This window comes from Salvelinus fontinalis, chromosome 3, assembly GCF_029448725.1.
Source record: "Salvelinus fontinalis isolate EN_2023a chromosome 3, ASM2944872v1, whole genome shotgun sequence".
Lineage (NCBI taxonomy): Eukaryota > Metazoa > Chordata > Actinopteri > Salmoniformes > Salmonidae > Salvelinus > Salvelinus fontinalis.
This window is the reverse complement of record NC_074667.1, coordinates 8,006,430-8,030,116: the sequence shown is the minus strand read 5'-3', so window position 1 is coordinate 8,030,116 and position 23,687 is coordinate 8,006,430. Positions and strand designations below refer to the sequence as shown.

The 23,687-nt window shown below is 45.1% G+C and overlaps 1 protein-coding gene across 7 annotated transcripts in view; it reads left to right on the top strand.

The window, feature by feature from the left end:
- Positions 1–23,687, top strand: part of LOC129837819 (regulatory-associated protein of mTOR-like) — a 180,472-nt gene that overhangs the window by 55,996 nt on the left and 100,789 nt on the right. For all 7 annotated transcript variants that reach the window (XM_055904315.1, XM_055904299.1, XM_055904293.1 and 4 more), the window contains exons 5-7: positions 3,339–3,497; positions 4,270–4,416; positions 11,204–11,379. In XM_055904315.1, the coding sequence (XP_055760290.1) occupies positions 3,339–3,497; positions 4,270–4,416; positions 11,204–11,379 (482 nt within the window). The remainder of the gene's footprint in view (positions 1–3,338; positions 3,498–4,269; positions 4,417–11,203; positions 11,380–23,687) is intronic.

The window sequence follows — 23,687 nt, the reverse complement described above, 5'->3', positions numbered from 1 at the left end:
TACTCTCTCTCTTCTTTCCTCTCTCTCTGCCTATTAGATTTGTGGTTCTCCTTCTCAGCCAAACAATCCCAGTATTTGTGCTGAAATGTTAACATAGCCCTTCCCGATGACAGGAAAAGGCACAGCACTCAACAGATTTGCGTTCATTGACGACAAGTCGGGGTGCCACTGCTGCTGTCAACTATACAGACTGTCTTCAGACAATGTCTATCCTTGCTTGTTCTTTAGAGCTTTTAGAAAGAAATGTAAAAAGTACAATTTGATTTTGCAAATAGTTTTATTTTGCATACATGCTTTTTGATCTGCAACTTCAGTCTGTTAGATTATCAGCTTTCAGTCTTTCTGGTAAAAAACTGGTGACCAAGTTTACAATCTGCCTGTAGTAGTATCTCCTCATTCTCAATCTCATCTTTCTGTGTCACATATTTTTGTTACACAACATTTATGCAAGGCTGGTAATACCATCCATCTTTTCCTTTGTAATCAGAGTGAGTTTAGTCTCTAATGTCCTCGTGGGCTTACCGTCCTGCACCCCTCAGTGTTGAGATGGCTTTAGGAAAGGTTTAGTGTGTTAATGATGTGGCGTCCCAAATGGCACCCTATTCTGTATGTCGTGCACCACTTTGGAGCTTGCTCTGGTCAAAGGTAGTGCACTACATAGGGAATAGGGTGTCATTTGGGACATATGCTCTTATTGTTATGGAGCAGATCAGGGATGAGAGGTTGGTTACGCTCTGTGCTTTTCCTTGTTCTAGTACAGGGATTATCCCGAGTCCCACAGGTCCACCATCAGTGGAAAATGTGTGTGTGCGTGTGTGTGAGAGAGCGAGTATTTGAGTAGCTTACGGTATCAGTATGTCTGAGATTGTAAGAGTCTGTCTTTTCGTGTTCTTGGTTATCTGTATCCTTCCCTGGTACCTGTTCCTTGAAGCAGACAGGGCAGGGTTTAACTCGGTTCAGGTTGACGTGCGCCAGGCACCATATCTGTCCTGACATTGACAGAAACAACAGAACCACTTCATGCACCAATGGAGTCAGTCAGATTTTTTTTGTAAGGAGTGATGGATCAATACATGGACACCTCGATAAAGCCAACTAAACAGAGACGGACAGAAACTGAAAGGGCAGACGCACATCAAATTCCCAGCTCAGTGCCAATGGGACTGCTCAGACACTGCTGGGCATTGGGAGCTAGCTGCAGAGGCAGAGAGATGGAGGCTAGAGGAGAGATGGGAGGAGGACTTCCTGGCAGTATTGACTTACCTGCAAGGAGAGTCCCAGTGGGGTACCAGGGCTCCCCCTTCAGGTAAAGATTGGGAACAGCAGTTGAGTGTGTGATGGGCACATGTACACAAAAGCGCTTTCACTCTCTCACTTTCTCTCCTTTCTTCCTTTCTCTCTCCTCTCCCTCTTCCTCTCCTTTTCTCTCTCCTTCTCTTCCTCTTCTTTTCTCTCTCCATCGAACACACTCGCTTGAAGAAAGTTTAGTCAGCCTAAACTGATCAAGTTACCGCCCCATCTCTCCCCACTCACATTTCAGTGTACATCCGATTGTGAAATCCCAACTCTAACACAATTAGCAGCTGCTGATAACACTTAATCTCATAAGGACTAACATTGGATCGTTGAGTGTCTATCCGCCAGGCAGTGTTCAGACTGCGGTCCTATCTGATTGCACCAAACTCAATCAGCAACTTTAGCTTTCAAGGCATTCTCACTGTGTTCTGAAGCCGAATGAGGAGACTGGATGACGTCGTTGAATACAAATACATATTGGACTGATTGGTTCATTGCTAATTAGCTTGGTGTTTCTAATGATTGTGTGGGTTAAATGCTGAAGTCCTTGAATGGGAACTGATGTATTAAAAAAGTTAGTTGGTTCATACTAGGTTGAATGGGAACTGGTTCATACTAGGTTGAATGGGAACTGGTTCATACTAGGTTGAATAGGAACTGGTTCATACTAGGTTGAATGGGAACTGGTTCATACTAGGTTGAATGGGAACTGGTTTGTACTAGGTTGAATGGGAACTGGTTCGTACTAGGTTGAATAGGAACTGGTTCGTACTAGGTTGAATGGGAACTGGTTCGTACTAGGTTGAATGGGAACTGGTTTGTACTAGGTTGAATGGGAACTGGTTTGTACTAGGTTGAATGGGAACTGGTTCGTACTAGGTTGAATGGGAACTGGTTCGTACTAGGTTGAATGGGAACTGGTTCGTACTAGATTGAATGGGAACTGGTTCGTACTAGGTTGAATGGGAACGGGTACGTACTAGGTTGAATGGGAACGGGTACGTACTAGGTTGAATGGGAACGGGTTCGTACTAGGTTGAATGGGAACGGGTTCGTACTAGGTTGAATGGGAACGGGTTCGTACTAGGTTGAATGGGAACGGGTTCGTACTAGGTTGAATGGGAACGGGTTCGTACTAGGTTGAATGGGAACGGGTTCGTACTAGGTTGAATGGGAACGGGTTCGTACTAGGTTGAATGGGAACGGGTTTGTACTAGGTTGATGTAATAATGTGCGGCTTACCAAGAAAAACTTCCAAAAGGACGCTTGAGGTAAAACATAGTTGAGGCACTAAAAAAAAAAAAAAAAAAAAAAAAAGATTTCTTATTACTCACTTTAATCCATTGTACAGGATGCGGACAGTCTATTTTTGTATGACGATGTGTACACACAAAGCAGGCCATTGTCCCACTGCTCTCATTGCTAAATGACCTCGAGGCCTGTTTCCATAATTAAAGGCAGCAGGAGCATTATTTAAATATGCCACTGAAACCTATTACAGCAAGCACAATAGCCTATTCTATTCTCCCCAGGTAGGATAGCAATGACGCAAATACACCTCCTTTCTCATAGAAAAATATTATTCAAATAGAACCAAAAGACATCGCCCATAGCCCTAACCTACTTTCAGCAGCGCTATTCAGTTGTATCTAGTTATTTCTAGTCCTCGAGGCATTGGCCTGGAAGGACGGTCAATCCACATGCTCTCTGTTTCTCCAAAGTTGTTTAATGATGAATGAAAGAGGAGGGAGTTAAATTGGAAAGACCTGTTTGTTTTTGGCCTGCTTCTTGTTTCACCCCCTTTTCATATTTCTACACTCGCGTCCGTCTATTAATCGATACACTTTAAACTATGGTGTATGTGTCTGTCCACACTCTCAAACTGAAATGCGTCTCTTTCCTTCTCTCTCTCCTCTCATCGAAAGCATGTTGTCAGATCAAATGAGGGGCAGGTAGTTGTAGCAGCGTGATAACAGAACACAATATCAAATGATGTTAATGCTCTTCCACTCTTTCTCTCGGTTTCTCTCTCTCTCGCTCAGGCACGTTACAAGCAGAGTTTGGACCCCACTGTAGACGAGGTGAAGAAGCTGTGTACGTCCCTGAGACGCAACGCCAAGGAGGAGCGTGTCCTCTTCCACTACAATGGACACGGGGTCCCCCGACCCACCGTCAACGGAGAGATCTGGGTCTTCAACAAGGTGAGAGAAACACACACATGCAGAAATTTAAATATATATATATATATATATCCAATGATGACTTCTGCCTCTACAATCACACTGACTCACAAATAAAGTCCAATCGTTGAATACACATGAACACAAACACACTAACAGGTCCATTGGCTCCACTGATATTAGACTTAAACAAGTTATCCCACACACACACCCCCCTCACCAACAACCAAAATAGTTATTATAGAAATACATTATTTTATGGACAACTCACACAAGGAAGCACCCACTCTAAATGACACACTGCTCCTGTCTTGGTTTGGGCGCTGCCTCTCCCCAGTACACCCCAGAGCCTCTCCTCCTCTCCTCTTCCTCTCTTTATTCCCCTTAATGATGACTCCTATAAAACAAGCCCTGCTGCCTACTGTCTGCTACGGTGTGCCAAGGCCCCATTGATCCCTCTGGTGCACCTCCTAAAACCACCACCACAGAGTATCTCCCAGTATAGTAGTCAGAAACAGCACCAGGACTTTCATTGCTTCCCCACATCCAATCCAGAAAGTGAATTGGAACGCAGATGTACAGTTAAAACCAAATCTCCCCCTCTTTCTTTCAATGTTAGTATTGAAAGAGGATTGAAGGATCTGGCAACATCTTAAACTCATTTTGGACAAGGTTGAACAAATAATTGCTAGTAGTACAGAGAACATTTCTATTTGCTGGTAGGTGGCTATAACATGGCATCTAATGTTGTCTACCAAAATGTTTAATAACCCCCATCCTGTCTGTCCTGTAGAACTACACCCAGTACATCCCTCTGTCTGTGTACGACCTCCAGACGTGGATGGGCAGCCCCTCCATCTTCGTTTACGACTGCTCCAACGCTGGCATCATCGTCAAGTCTTTCAAACAGTTCGCCTTGCAGAGAGAGCAGGAGTTGGAGGTGGGTGGCAGAGACATACAGTGCATTCGGAAAGTATTGAGGCCTGGACTTTTCCCATGTTTTGTTACGTTACAGTCTTATTATAAAATTGATAAAACATACATTTTTCCTCATGAATCCACACACAATACCCCATAGTGACAAAGCGAAAACAGGTTTTTAGAAATATTTGCAAATGTACACATTTAAATAAAATATACCTTATTTACATAAGTATTCATACCCTTTGCCATGAGACTCGAAATTGAGCTCAGGTGCTTCCTGTTTCCATTGATCACCTTTGAGATGTTTCTACAACTTGATTGGAGTCCACCTGTGGTAAATTCAATTGATTGGACATGATTTGGAAAGGCACATGGCTGTCTATATAAGGTCCCACAGTTGACAGTGCATGTAAGAGCAAGAACCAAGCCATGAGGTCGAAGGAATTGTCCATAGAGCTCCGAGACAGGATTGTGTCGAGGCACAGATCTGGGGAACCAAAAAATGTCTGCAGCATTCAAGGTCCCCAAGAACACAGTGGCCTTTATCTTTCTTAAATGGAAGACGTTTGGAACCACCAAGACTCTTCCTAGAGCTGGCCGTTCTGCCAAACTGAGCAATCAGGGGAGAAGGGCCTTGGTCAGGGAGGTGACCAAGAAACTGATGGTCATACTGACAGAGCACCAGAGTTCCTCTGTGGAAATGGAAGAACCTTCCAGAAGTACAACAATCTCTGCAGCAATCTACTAATCAGGCCTTTATGGTAGTGGCCAGATGGAAGCCACTCCTCAGTAAAAGACACATGACAGCCCGCTTGGAGTTTGCCAAAAGGCACCTAAAGGACTCTCAGACCATGAGAAAGAAGATTCTCTGGTCTGATGAAACCAAGATTGAACTCTTTAGTCTGAATGCCAAGCTTCACGTCTGGAGGAAACCTGGCACCATCCCTACGGTGAAGAATGGTGTTGGCAGCATCATGCTGTGAGGATGTTTTTCAATGGCAGGTACTGGGACTAGTCAGGATCAAGGGAAAAATTATATATTTTTTTAAATGCCGAGATCCTTGATGATAAACCTGCTCCAGAGCACTCAGGACCTCAGAATGGGGTGAAGGTTCACTTTCCAACAGGAAAACAACCCTAAGCAAACAGCCAAGACAATGCAGGAGTGGCTTCGGGACAAGTCTCAATGTCCTAGAGTGGCCCAGCCAGATCCCGGACTTGAACCCGATCGAACAACTCTGGAGTGACCTGAAAATAGCTGTGCAGCGACACCACCCCACTCACCCTGACAGAGCTTGAAAGGATCTGCAGAGAAGAATGGGAGAAACTCCCCAAATACACGTGTGCCAAGCTTTTAGTGTCATACCCAAGATGATTCGAGGCTGTAATCGCTGCCGAAGGTGCTTCAACAAAGTACTGAGTAAAGGGTCTGAATATTTATGTAAATGTATTTCATTTATAAAAATAAATGTGCACAATTTTTTTTGTGTGTGTGTAGATTGAGGGGGGGAACTATTTATTCGGTTTTAGAATAAGGCTGTAACGTAACAAAATATCAGAAAGTCAAGGAGTCTGAATACTTTGAATGCTCTGTATACACACACAGACGTACACACACACAGAGTTCCCCCATACACACACACAACCACTCCCCCAGCGAGACCAAGGTATGTGTGTGTATAATGTGCCTTGAATTCCGAATGGCAAGCCAGCTAATTCTTTTGAATGAAAGAAGCGTTTCACAATCTCCTCTCTGTGATCATTGCCAGCGAATAGGCAGCTGGAGCTAAATGAATTAATGATAGTGTTTTGGTTTGGTCAGGATCTCCTCTCCCCCTCCCTATCATCCCTCCATCCCCTTTATTCCCCTGTTTTCTTCTTCCTGGCCGTGGCATCTCAAGTGAATTGACAACACGCAGTTCAATTATTCATGGAGGAGTTTGAACGCACTTCAGATGATATTGAATACAGCAGAAAGAAAGAAGATGAGCGAGAGGACACGGAGGGTTGATGAGATGTAGAGAAAGGGGGCAGAGAGGTGGAGAAGAGGGCGAGCAATAGAAAGGGGGAGGAAGTGGGGAAAAGAGAAGTGGGAGAGGAAGGGATGGCAGCGAGGCGATGGACAAAAAAAGTGTTACAATGCAGTCTAGAGAGGCTGAGAAAAAGACAGATACTGAGAGGAGATTCGTCCTTCACCATATAGTCACGCTAAGTTCAATACCAGCAACACATCTTTTCTCCTTTTCTCCCCATCCGTCCATTCAGGTTCCCTCTGCCCTGCTCCCTATGTGTCCAACTCTTACCAGGCTGAGATAGCAGGGGTCAAGGCCCAGATAGAGGAAGGAGCGAGAGAAGGCCCAGCGGCCCATCAATAACACTTAAATCTGTCAGTGAGGGAGAGAGGGAGCGGGGAAGGAAGAGCGAAAAAGTGAGAGGGATGGAGAGATGGATCAACAGAGGTCTAGAGCGAGATGGCAAGAGAGAGGGAGAGGGATAGAGAGTAGCCTTCGTTCCTCAGCTGTTAAAAGTGTTGGTATAATTGACCACTCTGGGTTCTCTTTGGGTCACTATAGGGTAAAGCTCTTAGCTCTAGCCAGCTGGAACTGTTGAGAAACTCCATGCTAGCCTAGCTATCCACTCAAGTGTAAGGTTGTAGCCACTGACCAGTGAGTTTGTGAACAAACTATTTAAAATGTGCCATATAACAACATGGGCCATGTGATATAATGGAATTTAATGTGGCATAACCTAAGTATGTGTCTTGGTCGAAAGTAAACGTGATATTTTAAACAAACCATATTCATCAGAAAAGAATGTGCCGATATGCAAAAGGCATTTATGCTTTGTGTTTGGAATGGGTCCTTTTTAGTGGGTCAGTTTAAGGCTGATGTCTTCAGTCAGTTTGTATTGAAAATGTTGTTTTTCTGGGTCACAGCACAGGACAGTTGGGGTTACTACTGTGTTAGACCACACTGCTTTCAGCTTCATAGCCCTCTGTGTTAGTGCTAGGCCAAGTTAAATAACATCATACTGCTGGCGGAAGGCAAAATGGCTCCACTTTACACCTTGGTGCACCTCTCCCCCGCCTGCACAGCAACAGGAAGAGGGATGGGGGGAGTGATGGAGAACGAGAGAGAGTTGGAGGACGGGGATGGAAAGATGAATGGTAGTTGGGAGGGAGAGGAAAGGGCGAGATGGATAGATGAAAGAGGAATATTGAAATAGGATGAGGAGGGAGGTAGGGAAAGAGAGGAAGGAGAGAGGTGGAGAGACAGAGGGAGGGAGGTAGTTCCGGAAGACTATTAAAGATGCATGATAGTACCCAGGCAGGGAGTCCCTGTGCTCTCCACCTCCTCTCCATCCCTGTTTCCGCTACAGCATAACGCTAAAGCATAATGCAGCAGAGTGCACAAAGAGGGTGGCCCTAGTTCACGCCCACGCCTTCTCACACGCACACAACCCTTCTTATATGCATGTATACACACACACACACACACACACACACACACACACACACACACACACACACACACACACACACACACACACACACACACACACACACACACACACACACGGACACACACGGACACACACACGGACACACACACACACACGGACACACGGACACACACACGGACACACACACACACACGCACACACACACACACGCACACACACACACACGCACACACACACACGGACACGGACACGGACACGGACACGGACAGACTTGATCCCAACAGGGGCATTTTTTAAATGTATTTTTTTTCACTGGGAAGGAGGGGGAGGTGTTCTCTCGCTCACTCACTCGCACACACACACGCACGCAACCTTCAGTCAGGGGTGTGGTGTCTGAGTGCTCTGTTATGAGCAGTCCACTTCCTGCTAAATATTTCAGAACTTACTGTATGGAGTCAGCAATATGATGCTCACTGCATTGTTTGTGTGTCTGTGCTCTTTCTTTTTGGCGGAACGAGTCGGATTGTTGTGCATTTGTCTGTTGGTATATCTGTTCTCAGCCAATGCACACTCCTGTGTGTGTCTGTGCATGTGTGTATTGTAAAGGCTGTGTTTGACTCCTTGCTGTGTGTGTGTGTGTACACCCCGCTCCCCATACAGTACAATTAGTTCTGTGAATTAGTGTCAGTAAAAAAAAATCCCATACCCAGTGTGATGAAAATAAAATCCTTCCATGCTGATTGTAATGCAAATTCCTGAGATTACGATATGCTAATATGTTAATTACCGAAAGCAGCCAGGTTTCGGCAGTAATGTGGTATTTACCATAAGGTGTATTGTATCACAATATCCCAAATGACTTGTGTAACAATATTGTTCCACCATCGTTGATCCATCATCATGCATTATGGACTAGTTCAAATATACATGTTGCGTTGGTTAGTGTAACATTCCCCATTTCATCATTAAGACGTGACAGAGAAGATGTAATCGTACGAGACACTGACATGCACAGTGTACATACGCAAGCGCACACGTCCCTATTAATCCAGATAGGTCTGAGCAGAGCTGTAGGTTTAATAGTGGTATTTATGAGTGTGTACCTAAAAAGCAATGAAGACACATGGATCTCACACTGAGATGTTGGCTAGCTGCAGGTCCTACATTTAGTTTCCTTTCTCTAGAGTCTCCTCATTATAACACGCTTCAATTAGAGAGGAAGGCTCTATATCCATAAGGGGTTTCACTGTGGTTCTACTGATTAGAAGTGACTTATTCCCGGTGTGTTTCTAGAACTGGGAGGACTCATGCTGTCGCATCATGTAGTGTTGAGGTTGATTGTTGTTTCAGTGTATCTCCGTTGTTTAGGTGGAGCGGCTCTTCTGCCCATGGCTCTGTTGCACTCTGAACTGAGAGACTTTTCATGCCTCTGTTGATTTCAAGTGAACGTTTTGGAATGTTGTATTTGTACCTCACCAAGGGGGAAAATATGGAGAAAATGCTGGTCTGTCTGTCTGGTTGCATTTCAGAGTGGTGTGTGTGTGTGTGTGTGTCTACCAGCTAGCCCTTAGTAAAATAAGACCAGCCTTCCATCGTCTGCACTCTGCCCTAAATGGCGTTAGTAAGCCTAGGTTTACCATGCCTCGCATCAGATGTTGAGGAGTTGACTGTGGGGAGAATTGCGCTTTTTTTTCACCTCACATTTCTCAGATTGTGTGTGCTGTGTGTGACACTTGTCTTTGAGTGCATTGTGTGCGTCCCACGTTCCCTTTTCTCCCTATAGACTAAGGAGATGTGAGGACAGCGAGCAGAAGTTCTCTGTCTGATCGACTGGGCATGTGTCCCTGGTCTACTGCACTGTATCTAAGTGTTTGGGTTGACACTTTGGAGAAGATCTTTCACTTCCTCCCTGCACAGCCGTTATAGGCAGCTTGACACAGTGATGTTTTTGAAAAACAGGAAGTGGTTTTAACACTTAAAGCAGAATTTCCCTCTTCTCTGACGGATGGGATCGCACTAGGAGTGGTAGGTAAATCTCAGTCTCCTGGGTGCAATGAAGAGTCCCACTCTTCAACACGCGGTACCATCCATCTACCGTGACGCTTGCTATCATAAGGCTAGACGGACAAAGTGCTTTAAATTGTATTGCACCCTTCCATCATATGCATCAGCTATGCCATCAGTATAGAATTACCCCCAAGGGCCGGATCAAATCTCCAGATCCTTGCCTGAAACTCGGCCGTACGTCGCGTATTGTTAGTCATTGGGAGATTTAGGCTGCACCAGAATTGTAGAATTATGGCAGAACTCACACATTTGAAGCTCGAAAGTACAAGCGCTTCAGTCATAAGTCTGTGAAGTATTTATAAGCCCAGGGAGTCCATGGTACACAGCCTTGGAGAAGGAGGGGAAGGGAGCGCTCCGAGATCATCAAATGAAATGTGGAGCTCACCTCCACAAGCTGCCTAGAGGCAGGCTGACCTTCAACCAGGTCTGGGTGGATCTATACACCCATACAGGAATAGACGCGCGTGCACACATGCACTCAGGCATAAACACCTGTGCATTCCACACAATGTCTCTCACACCTTTGTATTTAAGGCATTGTACAGGCGGTCTGGTTCCCCAGAATGATAATATCACATTAGCCAATATCTGCTCCAGAGGCTGTTTGTTCAGAGTACACTGTGCTGTCGAACACGCCCTGAACTTCAACAGCTCTCTTCCACATCTCATTACCGGATGATAGCGGAGCAGTGAGAGGATCCAATAACCTAAAGGTTTTCACGCCCTTTCTCTGACCTGCACATCCCTCTGGCCTGTTACCTGTCTCCTCTTTTCTGTTGGTTCTGTTCTCGTTCTTTTATCTGGTCCTCTTTCTCTTGCTCGGTGTTACCATCTGTGGTTGGTTGTCCCTTCTCTCTTGTTCTGTCATCTTGTTCTTTGTCGACTGTTATTTCTCTTTCACCTCTCTTTTCTCTCTGACTTTATTTACATTTGAGTCATTTAGCAGACGCTCTTATCCAGAGCGACTTAGTTAGTGCATCCATCTTAAGATGGCTAGGTGGGACGACCACATGTCACATCATAGTAAGAAAAAGTCAAGTGAGTGTTCAGTATTACAGATTTTCTCTATTTTTCTATTATTCCCTGGTGTTCACTGTTTGTCTATACCTTTTTTATTCAATTTTTTAATAAAAACTATTTTTATGTCATTCAGACGGGGATAGCATGAAATCGGTGTGTCCGTCTGTGCAGCTTGTCTGTTTGACCTGTGTCTCTGAATAGCCTGTCGCTCTATTAGCCTCATCTCCAATCCAAGTCTTTTTGTCCTCTTCCAGGTGGCAGCCATTAACCCTAACCACCCCCTGGCCCAGATGCCTCTCCCCCCCTCCATGAAGAACTGTATCCAGCTGGCTGCCTGCGAGGCCTCAGAGCTACTGCCCATGAACCCTGACCTCCCCGCTGACCTCTTCACCTCCTGCCTCACCACGCCCATCAAGATCGCCCTGCGCTGGTAAGAGCCACAGTGGACCAGCCAAAAGATGGATCGCTCCAACTTAAAACTCCTTATTCTCAGACACCCTGTCTAAATGGCGTACTTTCAATTATATCCAATGATATTGATATTAGTATGCCAAATGAAAACGATTTAGATATATAATTTCCACAAAAGTATGGTCATTAGTAGTGTTAGGTTGTAATTTTTCAGAGTAAATAACTCCCGGACACTAGAGAAGCTTAACCAAGTTGAATTCTTCCCAAAGGGTCGACACAGCTGTATTCAGACAAAAGACATGGCTTCCTCCGTGGTGGTTTTCATACCCCCATCTCCTCCGTATCTCTAAACATTGCATCCTTCTTGCTAAGCAGGGAACTAAGTGACATGAGCCTTCAACGGTTTCTCCCCTTATCAGTACTGTCACATGCGATTTGTTTACCCTCAGCACATTCCAAGCTTAGTTGTCTTACTACAGAGAACCATTAACTTCTCACTCCTTTATATATTATGCGTCTGATCCATCATGTCTTTAATATCTCAATGTTCAAAGTTGACCCAGAATCCAACCGTTGACATCCCTGCTCTCTAAAGCATTGATGCGTCATTAGTTTTGAACATATTTGAACATACTGTACTTCGGGGGAATACGTCGGCATAGCCTTCATTTGACATACTACTATATAATTGGATATCGTTCCATGTTCCCTAGTGTTGTTTTCTGCTGCCTCTAGTGCTGTCTGTCTGTGTGGTACAGCCGATTTAGCATGTAGATCACACTGACGGAGGTCTTGCTTACCAACCAAAGGTGATTTCATTACCTCTAAAGATTCCCTGTCACTTCACCATGCGTGTCCCCCCCACACACACGCGCACACACACAAGCCCCTTTGTAGGATGTGTTATTTATGTAATGACTGGGTGATGATTAGGGTCGTAGGGCACAACAATATAGTATGGTGTTTACCAGCTTTACTGGGTTGATGTCTGGGAGAGAAGTGATTCAATTGGGACGCTAGCGCAGGATCCTCTTGGAAAAGGGTCATGGTCAGTTTGTGAAGGGGAGAAAATGGACATTGAATTAGGCTGTCACCAGTGTTCAACTTCATGGCGTGTGTTTTTGCCTAATGAACATGACTCTTGCATTGTGGTGTTCTCTGTAGTGTGTTTCTCTGTTACTCATGAGTGGAGACCGCAGAAGTTTCTATCTATCCAACCATCAGTGTATTTTCTTTGCCTGTGTGTGTGTGTGATTGCCCAGTTTCATATTCATATTCACAATGGGATTAGGCCACGGACCCAAATCTATCCAATCTGTGCATATTAAACGTGATGCTTCATAAGCCGGAACATCTCTCTCTTCTATCCTCACTTTCACTGTATATCAATTCAATTCAAAGGGCTTTATTGGCATGGGAAACATATGTTTACATTGCCAAAGCAAGTGAAATGGCTCATAAACCAAATTGAAATAAACAATAAATGAACAGTAAACATTACACTCACTGAAGTTCCAAAGGAATAGACACATCTCGAATGTCATATTATGGCTATATACAGTGTTGGAACGATGTGGAAATTAGAGGTCGACCGATTATGATTTTTCAACAGCGATACCGGTTCATAGAGGACCAAAAAAAGCCGATACCGATTAATCGTCCGGTTATTCTTTTATTAAAAAAAAATATATATATATATATTCTGCTCAAAAAAATAAAGGGAACACTTAAACAACACAATGTAACTCCAAGTCAATCACACTTCTGTGAAATCAAACTGTCCACTTAGGAAGCAACACTGATTGACAATAAATTTCACATGCTGTTGTGCAAATGGAATAGACAAAAGGTGGAAATTATAGGCAATTAGCAAGACACCCCCAATAAAGGAGTGATTCTGCATGTGGTGACCACAGACCACTTCTCAGTTCCTATGCTTCCTGGCTGATGTTTTGGTCACTTTTGAATGCTGGCGGTGCTCTCACTCTAGTGGTAGCATGAGACGGAGTCTACAACCCACACAAGTGGCTCAGGTAGTGCAGTTCATCCAGGATGGCACATCAATGCACGCTGTGGCAAAAAGGTTTGCTCTGTCTGTCAGCGTAGTGTCCAGAGCATGGAGGCGCTACCAGGAGACAGGCCAGTTCATCAGGAGATGTGGAGGAGGCCGTAGGAGGGCAACAACCCAGCAGCAGGACCGCTACCTCCGCCTTTGTGCAAGGAGGAGAGGACTGCCAGAGCCCTGCAAAATGACCTCCAGCAGGCCACAAATGTGCATGTGTCTGCTCAAACGGTCAGAAACAGACTCCATGAGGGTGGTATGAGGGCCCGACGTCCACAGGTGGGGGTTGTGCTTACAGCCCAACACCGTGCAGGACGTTTGGCATTTCCCAGAGAACACCAAGATTGGCAAATTCGCCACTGGCGCCTATGTGCTCTTCACAGATGAAAGCAGGTTCACACTGAGCACATGTGACAGACGTGACAGAGTCTGGAGACGCCGTGGAGAACGTTCTGCTGCCTGCAACATCCTCCAGCATGACCGGTTTGGCGGTGGGTCAGTCATGGTGTGGGGTGGCATTTCTTTGGGGGGCCGCACAGCCCTCCATGTGCTCGCCAGAGGTAGCCTGACTGCCATTAGGTACCGAGATGAGATCCTCAGACCCCTTGTGAGACCATATGCTGGTGCGGTTGGCCCTGGGTTCCTCCTAATGCAAGACAATGCTAGACCTCATGTGGCTGGAGTGTGTCAGCAGTTCCTGCAAGAGGAAGGCATTGATGCTATGGACTGGCCCGCCCGTTCCCCAGACCTGAATCCAATTGAGCACATCTGGGACATCATGTCTCGCTCCATCCACCAACGCCATGTTGCACCACAGACTGCCCAGGAGTTGGCAGATGCTTTAGTCCAGGTCTGGGAGGAGATCCCTCAGGAGACCATCCGCCACCTCATCAGGAGCATGCCCAGGCGTTGTAGGGAGGTCATACAGGCACGTGGAGGCCACACACACTACTGAGCCTCATTTTGACTTGTTTTAAGAACATTACATCAAAGTTGGATCAGCCTGTAGTGTGGTTTTCCACTTTAATTTTGAGTGTGACTCCAAATCCAGACCTCCATGGGTTGATAAATTTGATTTCCATTGATCATTTTTGTGTGATTTTGTTGTCAGCACATTCAACTATGTAAAGAAAAAAGTATTTAATATTAATATTTCATTCATTCACATTTAGGATGTGTTATTTTAGTGTTCCCTTTATTTTTTTGAGCAGTATATATTTGTAATGATGACAATTACAACAATACTGAATGAACACTTATTTTAACTTAATATAATACATAAATAAAATCAATTTAGTCTCAAATAAATAATGAAACCTGTTCAATTTAGTTTAAATAATGCAAAAACAGTGTTGGTACATATTGCACTTTGACTTTCTTCTCCATGTTAAAAAGCTAACATCTAAGTTTCTTGCTCAGAACATGAGAACATATTGTAACGACCCTTGGTTTATACGCGCGGATATCGACTCTGCCCCTCGAGCATGCTTTTGCGGCACAGTCGATAACGAGCTGGACTTCGGGCTAGAAGGTCGAGGGTTCGAGACCTGCTCCCTGCTGTTACATTACAATATGAAAGCTGGTGGTTCCTTTTAACATGAGTCTTCAATATTCCCAGTTAAGAAGTTTTAGGTTGTAGTTATTACAGGACAATTTCTCTCTATACCATTTGTATTTCATATACCTTTGACTTTCCTAATCTTGGCAGTTGATAGGCTTGAAGTCATAAACAGTGCAATGCTTGAAGCACAACGAAGAGCTGCTGGCAAACGCAGGATAGTGCTGTTTGAATGAATGCTTACGATCCTGCTGCTGCCTACCACCGCTCAGTCAGACTGCTCTATCAAATCATAGACTTAATTATAACATAAACACAGAATTACGAGCCTTAGGTTAATAACATTAATATGTTAAAATCCGGAAACTATCATTTCGAAAACAAAACGTTTATTCTTTCAGTGAAATATGGACCAGTTCTGTATTTTATCGAACGGGCGGCAACCCTAAGTCTAAATATTGCTGTTACATTGCACAACCTTCAATGTTATGTCATAATTATGTCAAATTCTGGCAAATTAATTACGGTCTTTGTTAGGAAGAAGTGGTCTTCACACAGTTCAATGAGCCAGATGGCCCAAACTGCTGCATATACCCTGACTCTGCTTGCACAGAACGCAAGAGAAGTGACACAATTTCCCTAGTTAAAAGAAATTCATGTTAGCAGGCAATATTAACTAAATATGCAGGTTAAAACATTTTTTCTTGTGTGTTGATTTTAAGAACGGCGTTGATGTTTATGGTTAGGTACACATTGGTGCAACGACAGTGCTTTTTTCACAAATGCGCTTGTTAAATCACCTGTTTGGCAAAGTAAGCTGTGATTCGATGATAAATTAACAGGCACAGCATTGATTATATGCAACGCAGGACAAGCTAGATAAACTAGTAATATCAACAACCATGTGTAGTTAACTAGTGAAGATTGATAGCTAGCATTAAACTTTTCTTATAAAAAACTAACAACTTACCTTGGCTCCTTGCACTCCCGTAACAGGTGGTCAGCCTGCCACGCAGTCTCCTCGTGGAGTCCAATGTAATCAGCCATAATTGGCATACAAAAATGCCGATTACCGATTTGTTATGAAAACAACTTGATATCGGCCATGCCGATTAATCGGTCGACCGCAAATAGTTAAAAAAGGGAAAATTAACATAATATGGGTTATATTTACAATAGTGTTTGTTTGTTCACTGGTTGACCTTGTGGCAACTGCTGCTGTGATTGCATACCGTGGTATTTAACCCAATAGATATGGGAGTTTATCAAAGTTGGATTTGTTTTGTGATTCTTTGTGGGTTTGTGTAATCTGAGGGAAATATGTGTCTCTAACATGGTCATTTGGCATAAGAAGGGGTTAGGAAGTGCAGCTCAGTTCCCACCTAATTTTGTGGCGGCCTTTCTCAACAGCAAGGATTTGCGCACTGAGTCTGTACATAGTCAAAGCTTTCCTTCATTTTGGGTCAGTCAGTGGTCAAGTATTCTGCCACTGTGTACTCTGTTTAGGGCCAATTAGAATTCTAGTTTGCTCAGGTTTTTTTTGTTAATTCTTTCCAATGTGTCAAGTAATTATCTTTTTGTTTAGGTCTAATGGGTCTAATTGTGTTGCTGCCTTGGGGCTCTATTTGTGTTTGTGAGCAGAGCCCCAAGACCAGCTTGCTTAGGGGACTCTTCTCCAGGTTCATCTCTCTGTAGGTGATGCCTTTTTGTTATGGAATGTTTGAGAATCGCTTCCTTTTAGGTGGTTGTCGAATTTCTTAATATTATGCAGTTCCTTTGGCTTTGATGCCTCATGGTTTGGTTATTGCTCTGTTCTAGTAGACTGTGATTTTGCTGTGATCTGATAGGGGTGTCAGTGGGCTGACTGAACGCTCTGAGAGATTCTGGGTTGAGGTCAGTGATGAAGTAATCTACAATACTACTGCCAAGGGATGAGCTGTAGGTGTACCTACCGTAAGAGTCCCCTCGAAGCCTACCGTTGACTATGTACAGACCCAGGGTGAGACGGAGCTGCAGGAGTTGTGACCTGTTTTTGTTGGTTGTTTTGTCACAGTTGTGTCTAGGGGGGCATATTTGGGTGGGAATGCTGTCACCTCCAGGTAGACGTTTGTCCCCCTATGTGCTAAGAGTGTCAGGTTCTTGTCCAGTTCTGGCATTTAGGTCTGTCCCTGGGCATGGAAATGGTTGATCTCCCCCTCTAGGATGGAGAAGCTGTCATCGTTAAGGTATGGGGATTCTAGTGGGGGGATATAGGCAGCACACGAGGACATTTTTTCATAATTTCCTTATTAATTTCTAGCCAGATGTAAAATGTTCCTGTTTTGACAAATTTATTAGTGGGTTAGGTCTGCTCTATACCAAATTAACATACCCCCTGAGTCTCTTCCCTGTTTAACATCTTGTAGTTTGGTGGATGGGACTACCAGCTCTCTGTAAGCTAGAGTGCAACCATTGGGTCCGTCTCCTCTATACCATGTTCCTTGTAGGATGGCAATGTATTTGATGAAGTCTGGGTTCCTGCGCTTTAGGCCAAAGGCAGATGACCTCAGACCTTGTTTATTCCAGGATGAGATAGTAAACGCTTTGTGTTCCAGTGTATTGTTGATTTCCTGTGGTTTTGGCCTGGGCCATTACAGCAGGTGTGAGCAGAGCATGTTGAGCATCTGATACATACCTCTTAGGTTGCAGGATGGGGCTTAGGGGGGGGGGGTTAAAGTGGGGGTTGGGCCTGTTGCTCTGCTCACGGCCTGTGTATATGTGTGGCTGTCATGTTGAGGTACTTGCTGGGGGCATGGGGGGGGGGGGCAGAAGACTGATCTGGGGTGGGCTATATAGGGTGTGGCTAGAGTTTGTTTGGGGAGTTGACTGGTTGGGTTGGATGTAACTGGTGGTGCTGTGGTCTGGGTGTAGGTCCTCTTGGTGTGGATCCTCTTGGCGCAGGTTCTCCGGTGGGAGGGGGGTCTTGCTGGTCTGGGTGGGGTGTCAGTTTTCTCAGTTGCTCCTTTGTGAGGTGCGGTTGCTGTGGTTGGGGGTGATGTCCTTCAGGGTCCTGGCAAAGGTGGAGACTGCTGCCTTGTAGAGGTGGAACTGGTCATAAAGGCTGTTCAAGTCCAAGGTGGAGTGGTGAGCCAGGTAAACATTTTGGTTTTGAGGCACAGTCACAGGTAATGCTTGCGTTCACCCACTGTATGGTGGCAGGGTAAAAGTATTTTCCTGGTAGCAGGGTGGAGATAACCACTTGGGTGGGGGAAAGTGGAAAAGGCTTTTCCAATCACTCTGAGTGCTGTGGCCACCCTTTCCTGCTGGGCTCTGTTTGTTTGTGCCTGTCTCTATTATAATGTGGCTGGGTGACCCTAGTTGGTCCTCTGACAGCAACTCCAGGGCACGCCGAGTGTTCGGATACCAGATTATAGCCACTTGGTGTTTTGGAAAAGTTTCCAAAACACCTCTGCTTTCCCACCTCCTGCAGTGCTGTGCCATGTGTTCCTCTCTCTCCTCCTTCGGGTCTCTCACCTCAGACCAGAGTGCAGCCAGCTCTCTGAGACAGCAGTCCATCTCCACCTTCAGCCCTCTGGGTACTGTAGGGGGGGGGGGGGGGGGGGGTGGTGGTGGTGTTGTGCTGGTCTGTTTTGTGTGTCTGTGCTATCTGGAGAGTGTGGACTAGCTCTCTCCCTGAGCACCACCATGTCTCTCTCCGGCTCAGTGAGTGTATCCCTCTGTGATGGAGGAGCAGTGCAGTTGTGGTACCTGGGTGTGTTAAGTGCTGGGGGGGGTACAGTGTGACTATCCTTGTCTGCAGGACAGTTTGAAGAGGTGTGATCAGACTCGCTCAAGGTGGGTGGAGTCGTCACCCAGAGAAAGCTTCTCCTGCCATGCCCTCGCTGTGATTCTGTCCTTTTGGAAGTGTATGACGCTGCCCTGCAACACCACGGTTCCATTCTTGTACAGGTTGATAGAGGGTGTCTCAGTCTCGGTCCTCATTTTCCACTATTCTGATTTTCCTCCCTCTGCCAATACCCTCTCTCTTAAAATCAGGGTAGTGTGCTCTTATAGCTGTGTGCCATGCCCAGGGATGGTCTGTGTGGAAGATTAGGTTGCTTACGTTCCCATTTGTATAGCAGTCAGCAAATAGTGTCTCTGGATTGTCCATCAGGAGCTTTTCTTTGTTCTCTTTCTGTGCCTTGTCATTTTTAATATGGAAGGGGTACTGTACTGTGGTGACCTCTGCACAGAGGGAAGCCATGGAGCAGGGAGGGGGTGGGGGCAGGCAAAGAGACATCTGCATTTGGGTGGGGGAGGAACTCTGCTGGATGAAAGCTCTCTAGGAGTGGCAGCATGTAGGCCAGGCCCTTTCATGTCAGGTTGAATGTCTATGAATACCATAACTTCAATTAATAGACCAGGCATTTGTTTGCTTCCATCACTGATCACAACCAGCGTTTATTAGAGCCTGTCTCTTTCCTTTTCTTTTTCCTCTGATCCACCTCGCAGTCTCGCCCTCTTCTGATCCACCTCGCAGTCTCGCCCTCTTCTGATCCACCTCGCAGTCTCGCCCTCTTCTGATCCACCTCGCAGTCTCGCCCTCTTCTGATCCACCTCGCAGTCTCGCCCTCTTCTGATCCACCTCGCAGTCTCGCCCTCTTCCGATCCACCTCGCAGTCTCGCCCTCTTCTGATCCACCTCGCAGTCTCGCCCTCTTCTGATCCACCGCGCAGTCTCGCCCTCTTCTGATCCACCGCGCAGTCTCGCCCTCTTCTGATCCACCGCGCAGTCTCGCCCTCTTCTGATCCACCGCGCAGTCTCGCCCTCTTCTGATCCACCGCGCAGTCTCGCCCTCTTCTGATCCACCGCGCAGTCTCGCCCTCTTCTGATCCACCGTGCAGTCTCGCCCTCTTCTGATCCACCGTGCAGTATCGCCCTCTTCTGATCCACCGCGCAGTCTCGCCCTCTTCTGATCCACCGCGCAGTCTCGCCCTTGAACTTTGACTTTTTGACTTGCCATTCTCGCACTCGTTTTGGATCAATTCCAAAATGCCTGGCTGTTGCCTCGCCGGTATTTTGCTCTATGAATTTGGTTGTGCCATGGCTTGCGTTGATGACAGATAATAAATAATTAAGTTTAATGCACATGACCATGGGATTATCTGTGCTGTGTCCATGGTAACCTCGTAAACAATTAATTTAGACCTAGCGTTTATTTGAAACAAGCGTTTGTCTGCCGAAAAGCGACAGTGCTTGTTCAGGCAAGTAAAAAAAAAAAAAAATGACAGACAAGGTAATATATATTTAAGTTGTTGGAATTGACAAAATCACCCAAAAATCACTATCAAAAAGGAGGCTACTCCGATCAGAATTGGATCAGTGTCCTCCGGATGCAATTTGATGCACGCTGTCCTCCCAATCTCTGCAGAACACAGAGTGTAATTATTATTGGCCTGCATAGACAGTCTTTCAATCATGCAGTCGCCAAATGCATTTTTGAGATCAAAGCGACACTAGCCGCGAGTGCACATTTGTTGATATTCGTTGCTAGTTAGTGAGTTATTTGCCTAGCTATAGCAAATTCTTTGGTCAGCAATAAATCCTGGAAAAGTCATGGCGTGTGCGTCACCTGCGTTTGTCAGTGGGCTGTTGCCGGGGAGGGAGGGGGAGGGAGAGATTTGTGCTGCTTGTAAAACAATGATATACAACAGACTAACTACATAACCAGCCAAACTACACAATATGTTTTAAATTCGCTAGTTAACTATTCAGGTATCGGTGTGTATTAATGTCATTGTCATGTCCCATGTCTTAAAATAACTTTCCACAGGCACCTACCTGTGATTAACCGCAAATGACCGACACGCAGGTCATACGGGTTCACAGTTGATGAAACCAATGCTGCGTACTCTGGTTGAAAACCCTACGTCTCTCACGCGCTCAAAATTGGTTAGGATTGTCCTCTGTTCAATACTGGCCATGTAATTCTGAAAAAGTAAAACAAATATTCTTAGAATGGCCTTATTGACAAGTAACTTCTATGCTGCCAAGATCTCCCCTGAACACTGAATATTTTAAGCTTACAAATAGATTAACATCTTAGCTACCTCGCCTTCCTTAGCCATTTGATCCCTGCTTCATTGAGGGAATTATTTTAGAAAGTATTTGGTTGTAATTGTACTGTTGCAGGGTGGCCAACCATCCCCCAGGAGCGCTACTGGGTGTGCAGGCTTTAGATTTAGCCCTGCTCGAACATAACCGATTGTGTGGGAAAAAGAAATAAATACTTTTTTGAAAATCACCTGCTCAACAGGGCCTCGGTAGTCTGACTCTGGTGTGTTTGTGCAGGGCTGGATCAAAAGCATGCCACCCAGTAGGTCTCCAGATGGAGGGTTGGCGGCCCACATGTGTTTTATACAGTGGCCTATTAGTGCAGTATTGTACTTTGGGGTGGGCTAAGTGCCTTGCTCAAGGCCACAACGGCAGGAGAGACTTTATAGTACATGGGATCAGAGAGAAGCAGCCTTTCATTGTCAATACCAATGATACTGTAATAGTGAATATTATTTAGGGACGTGGTTCCTTGCATCAAACAACACAATTTTCAGTCATCTTTTTGTCCCGTGGTGTTATGGGGAGGGGGGGGGGCGGCCACAAGTGATTTGAGCTTTCTGTCAAACTTGTCCGAAAGATAAATGGCAATTTTTTTTTTATGTCAAGCCCTCATATGGAACTGGAGTTCCTCGATCCAAAATGGTTGTCACAATGTCCGATTGATAGAATAGTTGCCATTCTCCATTTGACTCTTTAGAAATGACACGGTCATGCCAGTTTGAAGTATTTCAGAGTAGACATTGTATTTGCAAAGCACTGTTTGCCAGATTCTAACATCATAAAGGCTTTAGCAGGTTGCGAGCCCTTTGTAAATATCGTTGACAGATGATGCTGAGATATGTGGGTGAGGAGGATGGGCATACTTCAAGATGTACTCATAGGACATTTTAAAAAGTCATTATTTTTGTCATAAACACCATGGATTAAAATTTTCCCCATTTCTCCGTTATTTTATTTCTACTGAAGGTCAACATAATACTAACGCTGTATCCCAAATGGCACCCTATTCCCTATATAGTGGACTGCTTTAGACCAGAGCCCTAAGGGGCCCCTATTTTGACCTTCAGTTTTAATGAGGTCTCTGTAGTGTCATAAATAGTAATGACTTTTAAAACGGCAATTTCTGGACAATCGGGTATAGATTGGTACTGAAAAACCACTGCAGAATCTGATCTCTTATCCTGTGAACTACAATACCCAGCACACCCGCTCTCCTTATGCCCTAGTGTTGTAGTTTGAGGGGATATGCATCTTAGCGTTTGGCACTGTTCTAGTACAAATCGAAAGTATTGGCAAGGTCTCAGATGTGCACGCACACATGACGTACTGACACACGTCACTCTCATGGTTTTTCTATCAAAGGATGAAGTAAATGCTAATGGGTACTTCAAATGGCAGTTTCTGAGGATAGTGAGTAGCCATTTCCTCTTCTTTATCAACTGTCTTTTCATGCTCCATGGATCTGTTATAGTGGGATGCATTAGCGTACAATATTACATTTTACATTTACATTTACATTTAAGTCATTTAGCAGACGCTCTTATCCAGAGCGACTTACAAATTGGTGCATTCACCTTATGACATCCAGTGGAACAGCCACTTTACAATAGTGCATCTAAATCTTTTAAGGGGGGGGGGGTGTCAGAAGGATTGCTTTATCCTATCCTAGGTATTCCTTAAAGAGGTGGGGTTTCAGGTGTCTCCGGAAGGTGGTGATTGACTCCGCTGTCCTGGCGTCGTGAGGGAGTTTGTTCCACCATTGGGGTGCCAGAGCAGCGAACAGTTTTGACTGGCCTGAGCGGGAACTGTACTTCCTCAGTGGTAGGGAGGCGAGTTACCATTGGGGAAGGACATTTTATAGGCATATAATTCCCAAAAAGTGTCAACTCTCATTCTTTTGGTTGAGAGATTTTCCGTTTCCCTTTCATAATACATCTCTTGGCATTTGTTGCAAGAATATTGTGTCTTGGCTAAATTTCAAACCCAACATCTAATATTATCATGGCCACCTAATCCTTTGTTCCCAATTGACTCATTTGATCACTCAATTTGTGGTAAAAATAAAGGTTAATGATGAAGTAATATAACGGTCGATAATGTTTCTATAGCCAAGTCTTATTGCTTAAGGATTTGATAGTCTTAGAGTGAACATCATTGGATGGGTCATAGCAGATGTTTTCCAATGCTAGAAATATCTATCAGCCCTGTCTCGAGACTGCAGTGAAATCTGCCTCGTTTGCTCTCTGGCACTTTCTCTCCCTCACTCTCGCCCTGTCTCCCTTCTATGCTGAAAGAGACGTGCTTCTCTCCTTAGCTAATTGCATTCCGCCCGGAGTGAAAAAAACAGACGAAGGCTCATGAAGACGCCAAGGCCTCTGCTTCCAAACCTGCAAAAAAAATTGCATGGAGGAAAGTGAACGAAAGAGGGAGGGGGGCGGTGAGTGGGAGAGAAAAAATGAATATAGGAAGAGTGAGAGGGCTTCCTTGCTTACCAGAGAGAGGCAGAGAGAGAGAGAGAGGCAGAGAGAGAGAGAGAGGCAGAGAGAGAGAGAGAGGCAGAGAGAGAGAGAGAGGCAGAGAGAGAGAGAGAGGCAGAGAGAGAAAGAGAGGC